Here is an 11,245-nt window from a genome sequence, read left to right as displayed (position 1 = left end):
TCAAGTACCCACCACATACCCCATTACAGTCACTGTCCATCAGTGTAGTAAGATGCTATCGAATCACTACTTGTCTTCTCTGTGTTATACTGCCTTCCCCGTGCCCGCAACTACATTATGTGTGCTATCAGTAATGCCACTTTTCCCCCTTATCCCTCCCTTCCCACCCATCCTCCCCAGTCCCTTTCCCTTTGGTACCTGTTAGTCCTTTCCTGGGTTCTGTGAGTCTGCTGCTGTTTTGTTCCTTCAGTTTTTGCTTTGTTCTTATACTCCACAGATGAGTGAAATCATTTGATACTTGTCTTTCTCCGCCGGGCTTGTTTCACTGAGCATAATATCCTCTAGCTCCATCCATGTTGTTGCAAATGGTGGTAGGATTTGTTTCCTCCTGATGGCTGAATGATATTCCATTGTGTATATACCACCTCTTCTTTATCCATTCATCTACTGATGGACACTTAGGTTGCTTCCATTTCTTGGACATCTACTGGGCGAGAGCGTCGACCACGTGAGTCTGGCGGCTGCGCAGTAGCTGCAGGCGCCGCCGCCACCATATTCAGTCAGTAGCGTCGCGAGCGCCGCCGAGAGGAGCCGCTGCTGCCGCTCCCTCAGTGTTCGGTATGCCGGCCCCGGGAGGAGCTGCCCGCGCCGTCCTGTCCGCTTAGCGGGCTGGGCGGAGACCAGATACTGACGAACCCGAGCCTTGCTCGGCTGCACCGTCCTTCCTGCGCGCATGCGGGGGCGGCACCGGCCCGGACTTGGAGCCGCTGCCCCCGCCGGACTAAAAAAAGAGCTCGGCCGAGAAGCGGCTCCCGCTCCCACGTATCTGCGGTGGAGGGTCCAGAGTGGGCCCTGCTTCAGGTTGAAGGCGATAGCGACGGCTCTGCGGGCCAGAAGGTACGTGGCCGTGGGACGCGGCGGGACCCGGACGGGGCGTGGTGAACCCTGCCTTCGCCTGAGGGCGCGGGGGAGCCGGACGAGGGGGCGGCCGAGTGGCTCGGCGGGCAGCGCGTGGCTCGCGGGGCCCGGCCGGGGGCCGGGAGTTGGCGCGCTGCGACGGAGGGCCAGCCTGGGAAGGGAGGGAGCCGAGCAGGTGCGCCCGGGGCGGGCGTCCGCGCGGCCGGCGAAGTTCGCCGGGGTCGGGGGCGGTGGGGCCCGCCGGAGCCGCTGCTCCCCCGTCCGGGCCCGGGTGGTGAGGGCGGCTGCTCTCCGCCCCGCGGCGCGCGTCCCCCCCGCCCGGGGACGCGCCGGCGACCTCTTCCCGCCGCTCTGGCCGGGGCCGCAGGCGGAGGGGCCGGGCCGGCCCGCGCAGACATGGAGGCCGGTGGGCGTTTTGCCGTATGTGGATTTTCTCGGCGGGGGCCTCGAGGGCGAGGGCCGGTTGGGCTGAGGTTCAAGTGTGACCCGCGGCGGTCGAGAGGCCGCCCAGAGGCAGCGCCTTTAAAATTAAAATTTTTTTCATGAGGTACTTCTCGTGTCTTTTATTTGGGAATGAAGTTTCTTTGGGAACTGACAGTGCAGTTTCTTGTATTTAGAAATTCGTATCTTTCTGTCATTTCAGTTTCTAATCTGCAGCTGAGTAACATAACTAGCCACAGAGATTCTGACACGCGGACCGTGGGTGTAGTCAGAGTAGGGTGAGGGCCTCTGGAAAAAGACCCCTGCCAAACCTCCGTATTAAACAATTCAGCAAAGTCAGTCACATTAATTCTCTAAAGTAAAATATCAAATTAGGAGTATAAGCAGTCTTTAGTGAAGATTAGTTAAAACTAAAAAGCCAGGAGTAACCGGGCCTGGAATGTTTGTGTAAACATCCCCCGGATAAGAAAATGCCTCCATGTAGCCCATGACTTCATTGTGTCAATTAAATGAGGATGTTGTAACATTTAGTTCAGTAGGCTAAAAGGCCCAGTTAATCTTTAACTTTGTCCAGGTGCTTCTTTTCCTCCTCCAGCCCCTAATCAAGTGATATATAACCTGGGCAATTAATGTGGCAAGTAAGCCCAGCCACAAACAACATAGTAAAAGGCAGGAAACATCCCATCTTAAAGATAAGATTGCATTTTAACACCCAGGAAGTTAAACAGGTAAGATTCTTTAAAAAAATTTTTTTAAAGGTATTATTGATATACACTCCTATGAAGGTTTCACATGAAAAAACAATGTGGCTACTACATTCACGCATATGAGTCCCCTCCACATCATACCCCACTGCAGTCACTGTCTATCAGTGTAATAAGATGCCACAGATTCACTATTTGCCAAGAAGTAATTAAGTTGTTCTTGGCTTTTTGAGCTTTAATTGATTAATTTTGGGTCTTTCTGGTGGACTTTCTGGCCTTTTTCTCTTTCCACCCCGCTCATAGGTAATTTCCTGCCTAACAAGTAGGTTTCCTTTTTGTCTTTTAGAGGGTTTCATTTCCTGCCCAGAAGCCATGTAGTTTGATGTAGCCACACTTGTTTACCTTTGGTTTTGTATCCCTTGCCTGGGGAGACATAAGCAGAAAAAATTTGCTGAAACCAACATCCAAGCCTTACTACCTATTCTTTCTCCAGAGTTTTATGGTTTCAAGTCTTTGTAAAAACAAACAACTGCTTCATTCATCCCCCCACTAAACCTAAGACGTGCTTTTTGATTTTCATCCTCCTCTTTGTCCTCCAGAGACTTGTTTCATTGATCATAAGACATACCTGTAAGGCTAAGAGCACTGACGCAAGCACGTCGGACCCTGATGACGTGTCAAAGTCCCCGGCTGTTGGCTGGGTGACCCGAGAGATGAAAGCAGGCCCGTTGTCCGACTGTAGCGAGGCAGGCAGACCAAAGTGAGGGATGATATGCGCTACCAATGTCTGTGCCACCACCGAAGCTGTCTCTTGGTTGGTGGGGAAGGTTTCAATCCATCCTGAAAAGATATCAACCAGAACTAGTAAATACCTGAGTTTTTTATGTTTAGGCATGTGGGTGAAATCGACCTGCCAGTCCTGTCCGGGGATGGTTCCTCTCATCTGGTGGAGGGCCATCCGGATCTTCAGAGCACCTTGAGACGAGATGCGATGACAAGTAGTGCAGCCTTGGTGTACCTCATCTGTGGCCTTGCAGAAACCATAAGGGGCAAATACGGGGGAGAGAAACCGGTACGTGGCTTCCAGCCCAATCTATAGAAACTGATGAATTTTGGATATGACATCTGGAGAACAAGATGGAGGATATGAACAATGAGGAAGGGAGCTGGGAGGGGGCAACAGCCGGGGACTTTGACACGTCATCAGGGTCTGATGTGGGAGGGGGCAGCAGCCGGGGGCTTTGAAATGTCATCAGGGTCTGACGTGGGAGGGGGCAGCAGCCGGGGACTTTGACACGTCATCAGGGTCCGACGTGCTTGCTCCTCCCGTCAGTGCTTTCAGCCTTACAATATTTTCACTGGTTTATTTAGGATTGCTCTGTCTTAAAAATGTTGAATAGTAAATACAACTTTTTCTTTCCTCAGGTGGTTGTGTTTATATACTGAAGATATCCATGTTAATATGTGTAGCTCCAGTTCATTCATTTTAACTGGTTTATACTATTTTGTTCTATAAACATACCACAACCTTTTAATTTATTTTTCCAATATTTCACTATATAAATAGTGCTGAAATTTACATTTTTGTATATGACCTCTTGTGCACATGAATGAGAACTTTTCTGGATTCTGTAACTGGAAGTGGAATTGCTGTGATGGAAATGGCATACAGCTTTGATTTTACTATGTATTGCTTAATATTTTTATACACTGTTCATACCAGTTGGCACCACCAGTGCGTAAGAGATTTCCTGTTCTACATTTTTGCCAATCTTTGGAATTTCCTTGTTTTTTGCCTTCCCACTTCCTCTGTATAGAACTTGCTATGAAGTCCAGTAGATTTTACTTCTACATTTTTTTTATTTCTAGCTCTTCTTTGCCCAGCTAAGAAGAAAAATTTTTGATTCATTTTATCTCATTCATAATCATCTCCATATTTTTGACTCTACTGCTACAATCTTAGATGAGACCCTTACTTCTTGCCTTAAACTATTGCACCAGAGTGAGTATTGCAATCTCTATTGGAAATCTCTTCTGCTCCAATCCATCCTGCTTAAAACTACTAGATCAGTATTTCTCATGTAAGTAGTTTACCATTGTTTGCAGTGTTAAATTTAAACACTTAATGTGGTATTCAGGGTTATCTATTATAAGGTCCTGAACAACCTTTTCAACCACTATTTTCTGAATATGCCCTATACACAGCCAGACTGGATCACCTGCATTTATTAATTCATTCAAATAGTTGATATTTAATGCTTGCATATTGACTATACAGGCATATTGACTCTTGAGTTTTGTAGGTACTATTGCTATAAAACGAACAACTCAAGATTCTTGTTATTGGGAGCTTGCAAGTGACTTCAGGCTCTTCTGTGAATAAATCCAATGTTTTTAGCCTCTGTTCCTCAAACAAGTTTCACCTCTGCTTGTGATGCCTTTTTTCCTAGTTCTTCCACTTAGCCTTTGCCTTTAAAAATCCTACATACTTTTCAAGGCCTGCTTCAGGAGGCATCTTTCCATGAAGCCTTTTATAACACCTGCAGTTAATTTTGCTCCCATTCTACTATATTTATATAGATTTTTTGGCACTTACCATGTTCCATGACTACTATGTCCATTTATATTGCCTTTGTAAAACTTAACATAATGTCTTATATATGGTAGGCATACTATTAACTAAAGTAATTCAGTTGAAAATAATATATTAATTAAAACCAACCTCAGCAATTAGACTATTTTGGGAGGCGATCAATTTGAATTAGGAAAGATGCTTAATTATATAATTATATCTAGTGCTCTTTAAAACACGATAGAATAAATTAAACTAAATTGAATAGTAGGTTTCTATAAAGAGTTCTTTAGGGCTCACTTTGATCAATAATGATCTTTACTTGTGATTAGTGTAACAGTTACTCAGTTTGTTTTTAGACTTTTAAGTAGTTCCTTTAAGGCAGAGTTTTCCAAACTGCACTCTGAGGAATCCAGTCAGTTGGTTCTGTTGAGATGCTTTGGCTACTGCTGGATGCCTTCCCTGCCCCAAAGCAGAGTCCTCTATTTATATTTTACTATACTGGGCTCCTTCCTAAACAAGATTTTATTTAGGAAAGACTCTTCTGATGAAATTGTTTAAAATAGTCGCTGAGTGTAAATACTTCAACTTTATCCATATATTTAAGATTTTCCAAGATCTTACAAAAAGATAATAATCCCTCTTACTTCTTTATTACCACAAACTGCAGATCAGTAGTTTATAATGAATATGAGACTTGAAAAAGTAAAGCAAATGATAGGTGAATGGGCTTTGGGTATAGCAGGTAAGCTGTCTGTTCTCTGAATATTCTGTATCTGAATTTGAATTTTTGAGGAGTTGTTAGAATATCAGAAATTAGTGGAATTGATATACAAATTGTTTGGTAGGCTGAAGAATTTTCTATATCATGGCTTGTAAATTTTAATGTGTGTAAAATTCTGATTAAGTACATGTAGGTTGGTGTTTGAAATTCTGATTTTCTTAAAAAAAAAAAAGCAGTTTCAGCGTTGCCGGACTGTGGGCCACATTTTGAGTAGCAAGGAGCCAGCTGACTTTCCAAAGCCTATCACCACATTTTAGGACTGCAGTCTTGGTCCTAGATAGCAGGTTTTCATTATTACTATAGACATTTGCTTAAACTGCCTGTTTCTCTACAGTCTGATTTTTATTTTGCCATTTTAATAGAAATTTTTGGCTGTAGCTCCAGGAGTAAGGGGTGGGAGGTTCCCCTCCAGAAAAAATTCCAGTGAAACCAAACTAAGTCAAGGGAAAGGGCAGGTTGGGAGAAATCATTGTTAATTGCTCACAGTTCCAGGTGTCCTCTCTGCCTCTGCACGCATGCGCTTAATTTTGTTTGGCTGAGGCTGTTTTAGTTGGTATTGGTATAAGTACTGCTTTTTTTTTTAAAGCAATTGTTATTATCATGAATTAACAGCAGTTATATGCCACAGCAGGTTAAGCTGTTAATTTTATCTGTAGCACATGTGAATTGAAAACCTAATTTGTAAACAACCAATGAAACAGTTACTTAGCTAAATAGCTTATACTCAAAAAAATAAATCAATTTTGAGGGTATTAATTATTTTATTTAAAATATATAATATCAACTTTTCACAGTCTTTTGGGCTTTTATAGAAAATTATAACTAAATCATAGATTTAAATAATAGTTTTTTAAGAAAACTCAGAATTATTTACTTTTGATAAATGGAAATTAGTAATTAACTTTGTAGAACAGGACAGCAGAGCAGTTTTGGGGGAAAATTACAATTTTTATCTAAACACATTAGAATAATTTTCATACTGATAGTTATGTCAGCCCTACATTATTTCGCTTAATAATTGTCAGTAGTAGAAATTGCTGGAGGAATTACATTATTACAAAAGTGACTTTTAAAAATAAATTCTTATTCCTTATCAAGTAGGTACTAACATTGCTATAAAATGTCAGATGTTGCAATTCTGAATAGAAATAAACTTCCTTTGTTTCTTCTGGTATCATCCATTGTTTTTTTTTTTTCTCAGATACTTTTTAATAGTGCTGATAGAAGCAGAACAGTTGGAATTTATATTAAAAATAAATAGCACTACACTACAACATTATAGCCTTAATTTTTGTTTACCAAAGTTCCAAAATCTAAAGGACAAAAATACAGACAAGGTCAAGAAAAAAATGAAAAAGAAAATGACACTGAGGTCTTGGTTTAATGCATATGTATTCCAGGTTGATGGTTGATATCATTAGCAAATCTCATTGTTATGCAATGTCTGTTCTTCTGCAGCAAAATGAATATTGTATTTTCACACGCTCTGTGTGTATTATGTTGCATTAAATGAATACATATGTATTTGTAGCTTTCTTTGGTTTATTATTTACAGTTTGTCTTTTAAGAAAAAGAAAAGTTGAATTACATTCTTGTTAAATTGGTAAAAGCTTTTCAATTTATATTATAGATATGTTTCCTACTTTTATTCTCTGAAGTAAACAATTTTAAGTGGTTAATGTAAAATCATAATTATCCTATAACTTTCTAAGTTAATAGAATGTAATATTGATTGATTTAAGCTTATAATTAATACTGAGCTTCTTAAGCATATGCTTTTCAATATATTTTTAAATGTAGGAGTGTTTTTTTAGTTGCAAGAAAAATGTTAAACAAGTGTACATATTATGCCAAATGTAAATAACGCTACCTTTTGCAATACTAAAGATTGTATGTTGAGATCACTAAGGTGTGAATTTTCATAGAACAGGAAATTCAGAAATAACAAATTTCAGTGGTTACACACTGGAAGAGTTCATTTAATAATAGAAGACTCTGGGTTATGTATATGAGTTCAAGTATGGATCAAACTGTATTGGATACCACTGTCATTTAATCTTAGTCATTTTGAGATCTGACAATAAGTTACAAAATCTATTTGGTTTTTTGTTTGTGTTCTCAAAAGTCCTCACAACTAAAATTCTTCTGACAAGCTTGGAAGTAGAAGAGCTTAAGGTTTGATGTAATATGGGTTGATTGTATGCCATTCGGAAATTACCTTTGTGGTAAAAAATTTGCCTTCTGGCTTACTTGATGAAATCCTAATAAATATCTTAGTTATGTCGAACAACCGTAAACTGTTACAAGTATGTGGTTGATTAATGCATCATATTAAGTTAATTTGTACTTAGAGCATTTGCATTTCATTATTCATAGTGGGTAACGTAAAAACTAGGAATTCCAATATCTAGTAAGGGAAATACTAAAATAATTAGAGAGTAATGTAGAGCTAAATCAAATATGATGAGAAGGTTATGTGGGCCCAAATAGCCAGGCTTTTGAGAGAGGAGCATCCTGAAAGTGATGAGATTCAAACTGATAATGAGGTAGGAAAGCAACGGGGTACAACATAACCATAATGTGGGCGGTAGAATATAAATTTGACATCTTCGGGAGACAGAGAAGAGGAAACTCAACTGTAATGGAAGATACAATTTGCTACTGCCTATTTATTAAATATCAGATTGTAGCATTGCTAAATTTTAGTAGTATGAAGTCCAGATATATGGTACATTGAGATGCTGCCATTGTGGACCTTAGTTTTTCTTGTATGATAAAATGGGAGATAGGAAATTCTCTTGATACTAATTTTACTCTTTTCTCTCCCACCAGTAACGTAAAAAAACCTGCCAAAGTGTGTAAAGATTCATACTCTACCATGAATTTAAATTGGTGTAGACTGAATGGGAAGATACCAATCTAGAAACTCTTAAGTTAGAATTCTTTACCATTTCTTGGTTAGAAATACAAAATTGAGGAGGAATAAAAATGATCACAGATTGGGCTCCCAGGCTGCTGAATTAAGCAGGATAATAGAAGGCTCCCCAGAAAAGTAAGAGAAGGACTGTTTTAAGTTTTAAGAAGAGGTCTCCTTGAAGTGTTTGGACCTATGTATTAGTGTCGCCCTCATCTGATCTGGAGCCACAATTGTCGCTTGCATGACCATTTTACTTACTCATCCATCAGAAGAACCTGAATTTAGAAAATGAAATGGGACTTTGGAATATGAAAATGGACTATGAATTTAACAAATATCCTGAGGATTGTTAGTATTTGGTTGGTCTGCTTTCTTTGCTGTGATTTTATTTTCTCTGGTGATATCTGTTTAGTCTTAGGAGTGCTCCCATCTAGAGCAGTCCCTCTGAAATACCCTGTAGAGGTGGTTTTTGGGAGGCAAATTCCCTCAACTTTACTTGTCTGGGAATTGTTTAATCCCTCCTTCATATTTAAATGATAATTGTGCTGGATACAGTATTCTTGGTTTAAGGCCCTTCTGTTTCATTGCATTAAATATATCATGCCATTCTCTTCTGGCCTGTAAGGTTTCTGTTGAGAAGTCTGATGATAGCCTGATGGGTTTTTCTTTGTAGGTGACCTTTTTCCTCTCTGTAGCTGTCTTTAAAAAACTCTTTCCTTGTCCTTGATCTTTGCCATTTTATTTATTATATGTCTTGGTGTTGTCCTCCTTGGGTCTATTCTGTTGGGATTTTTGTGTACCTCTGTGGTCTGATTGATTATTTCCTCCCCCAGTTTGGGGGAGTTTTCAGCAATTATTTCTTCAAATACACTTTCTGTCCCTTTTTCTCTTCCCTCTTCTTCTTTTGGTACCCGTATAATGTGGATATTGTTCCTTTTGGATTGGTCACATAGTTATCTTAATATTGTTTCATTCCTGTAGATCCTTTTATCTCTCTCTGCATCAGCTTCTATCGTTCCTGTTCTCTGGTTTCTATTTCATCAATGGCCTCTTGCATCTCATCCATTCTGCTTTTAAATCCTTCCAGAGATTGTTTTATTTCTGTAGTCTCCCTCCCTTCTTTGTTAGCTCTTGCATTTTTCTCTGCAGCTCCATCAGCATGGTTATGACCTTTATTTTGAATTCTTTTTCAGGAATATTGGTTAGGTCCATCTCCCCAAGCTCCTTCTTAGTGGTTGTGTCTGTTAGTCTGGTCTGGATCAAATTCTTCTGCCTTTTCATGGTGATAGAGGTAGTTGTGGGGAGTTGGTGGGTGTGTCAGCTGGGAGAACATCCCTTCGTGTTAGTTTGTGGCATTCCTCTCCTGTGAGAGTGGCGACCACTACCGGCTTGTGCTGGGCAGCTGTGCACAGACGGGGCCTCTGAGTTTGGCCCGAGCGGTTTTATCTCGGTGTGGCCGGCCTCAGGTTGCTGCTCCACTATGGCAGAGCTGCGCCGGAGGGGGAATGGGCGAGAGGCTGTTCATTGTCGTGAGGGGCCTCCAAGCTGTGCTACTTCCCAGGGGGTTAGGGTGCCCAGAGTTATTCCGGATTCCCAGCTGCTGTGCTGAGTGCGTCGGGACGCTTCTGTCCAGCTGTGAGGCTCCTGTCCCTTTAAGACTTTTGAAAAGCACTCACTTTTCTTTGTCCCAGGGGCGCCAGCTGCGGGGACCCGCTCGCAGGTTTTACTGTTCCGTTTCCCTACTATCCACACACCACACACTGTGTGTCTGCGCTCTCAGTGTGGATGACTGGGGCTGGGTATTTAGCAGTCCTGGGCTCCCTCTCCCTCCCCACTCTGACTTCTCTCCTCCTGCTGAGGAGCTGGGGTGAGGGACACGCTCGGGTCCCACCGGGCCGCGGTTTGTATCTTACCCCCTTCGTGAGGCACTAGTGTCTCGCAGATGTAGATGTAGCCTGGCTGTTGTACTGTATCTTCTGGTCTCTCTTTTAGGAATAGTTGTATTTGTTGTATTTTCAAAAATATATATGGTTTTGGATGGAGATTTCTGATGCTCTACTCACGCCACCATCTTCGCTCCTCCTCCCTTTGTGTGTTTTGATTGGTGCATTTCCTACATTTACATTTAGTGTGATTATTGATAGATATGTACCTATTTCCATTGCAGGCTTTGGATTTGTGGTTACCAAGGGTAGCTTCTTTGCTATCTAACCGTCTAATATTAACTCACTTATTATGCTGTTATAAACACAGTGTGATGATTCTTTATTTCCCTCCCTTCTTTTTCTACGTCCTCCATCACTTTGTGTTAGGTGTTTAATTCTGTACTCTCTTGTGTTTCCCTGAACTCCTTTTGTGGATAGCTGATTTTATTTTTTGCTGTTAGTTACTATTTGGTGTGCCTTCTTTGGTGTGATTTTATTTTCTCTAGTGACATCTATTTAACCTTAGGAGTACTTCCATCAAAGCAGTTCCTTTAAAATACACTGTAGAGGTGGTTTGTGAAAGGTAAATTCTCTCAACTTTTGCTTATCTGGAAATTGTTTAATCCCTCCTTCAAATTTAAGTGATAATCTTGCTGGATACAGTATTCTTCGTTCAAGGCCCTTCTGTTTCATTGCATTGAATATATCATGCCATTCTCTTCTGGTGTGTAAGGTTTCTGTTTAGAAGTGTGATAATAGCCTGATGGGTTTTCCTTTGTAGGTGATCTCTTTGCTCTGATTGGCTGCTTTTACTACCCTGTCCTTGTCTTTGATCTTTGCCATTTTAATTATTATGTGTCTTGGTGTTGTTCTCCTTGGGTTCCCTGTGTTGGGAAATCTGTGGGCTTCCATGGTCTGAGAGACTATTTCCTTCCCCACCTTGGGGAAGTTTTTATCAGTTTTTTCTTCAAATACACTTTCTAT

At 41.1% G+C, this 11,245-nt stretch overlaps 1 protein-coding gene across 4 annotated transcripts in view; it reads left to right on the top strand.

Annotated features, from left to right (window-relative positions):
• Nucleotides 1-217: 217 nt before the first annotated feature.
• The window catches only part of LOC130683447 (bromodomain adjacent to zinc finger domain protein 2B-like), a 307,961-nt gene continuing 296,933 nt past the window's right edge, over nt 218-11,245 (top strand). For 2 of the 4 annotated variants that reach the window (XM_057500959.1, XM_057500906.1), the window contains exon 1: nt 560-897. Coding sequence is in view for 1 of the 4 variants with exons in the window: in XM_057501041.1 (XP_057357024.1) it covers nt 734-897; nt 2,955-3,135 (345 nt within the window). In the remaining 3 variants the exon portion in view is untranslated. Of the gene's footprint in view, nt 898-2,954; nt 3,136-11,245 lie in introns of all 4 variants that reach the window. The other 2 variants (XM_057501041.1, XM_057500929.1) reach the window with 2 other exon arrangements.

Source organism: Manis pentadactyla, chromosome 1, assembly GCF_030020395.1.
Source record: "Manis pentadactyla isolate mManPen7 chromosome 1, mManPen7.hap1, whole genome shotgun sequence".
NCBI classification, from domain to species: domain Eukaryota; kingdom Metazoa; phylum Chordata; class Mammalia; order Pholidota; family Manidae; genus Manis; species Manis pentadactyla.
This window is presented reverse-complemented; position numbering and strand designations above follow the sequence as displayed.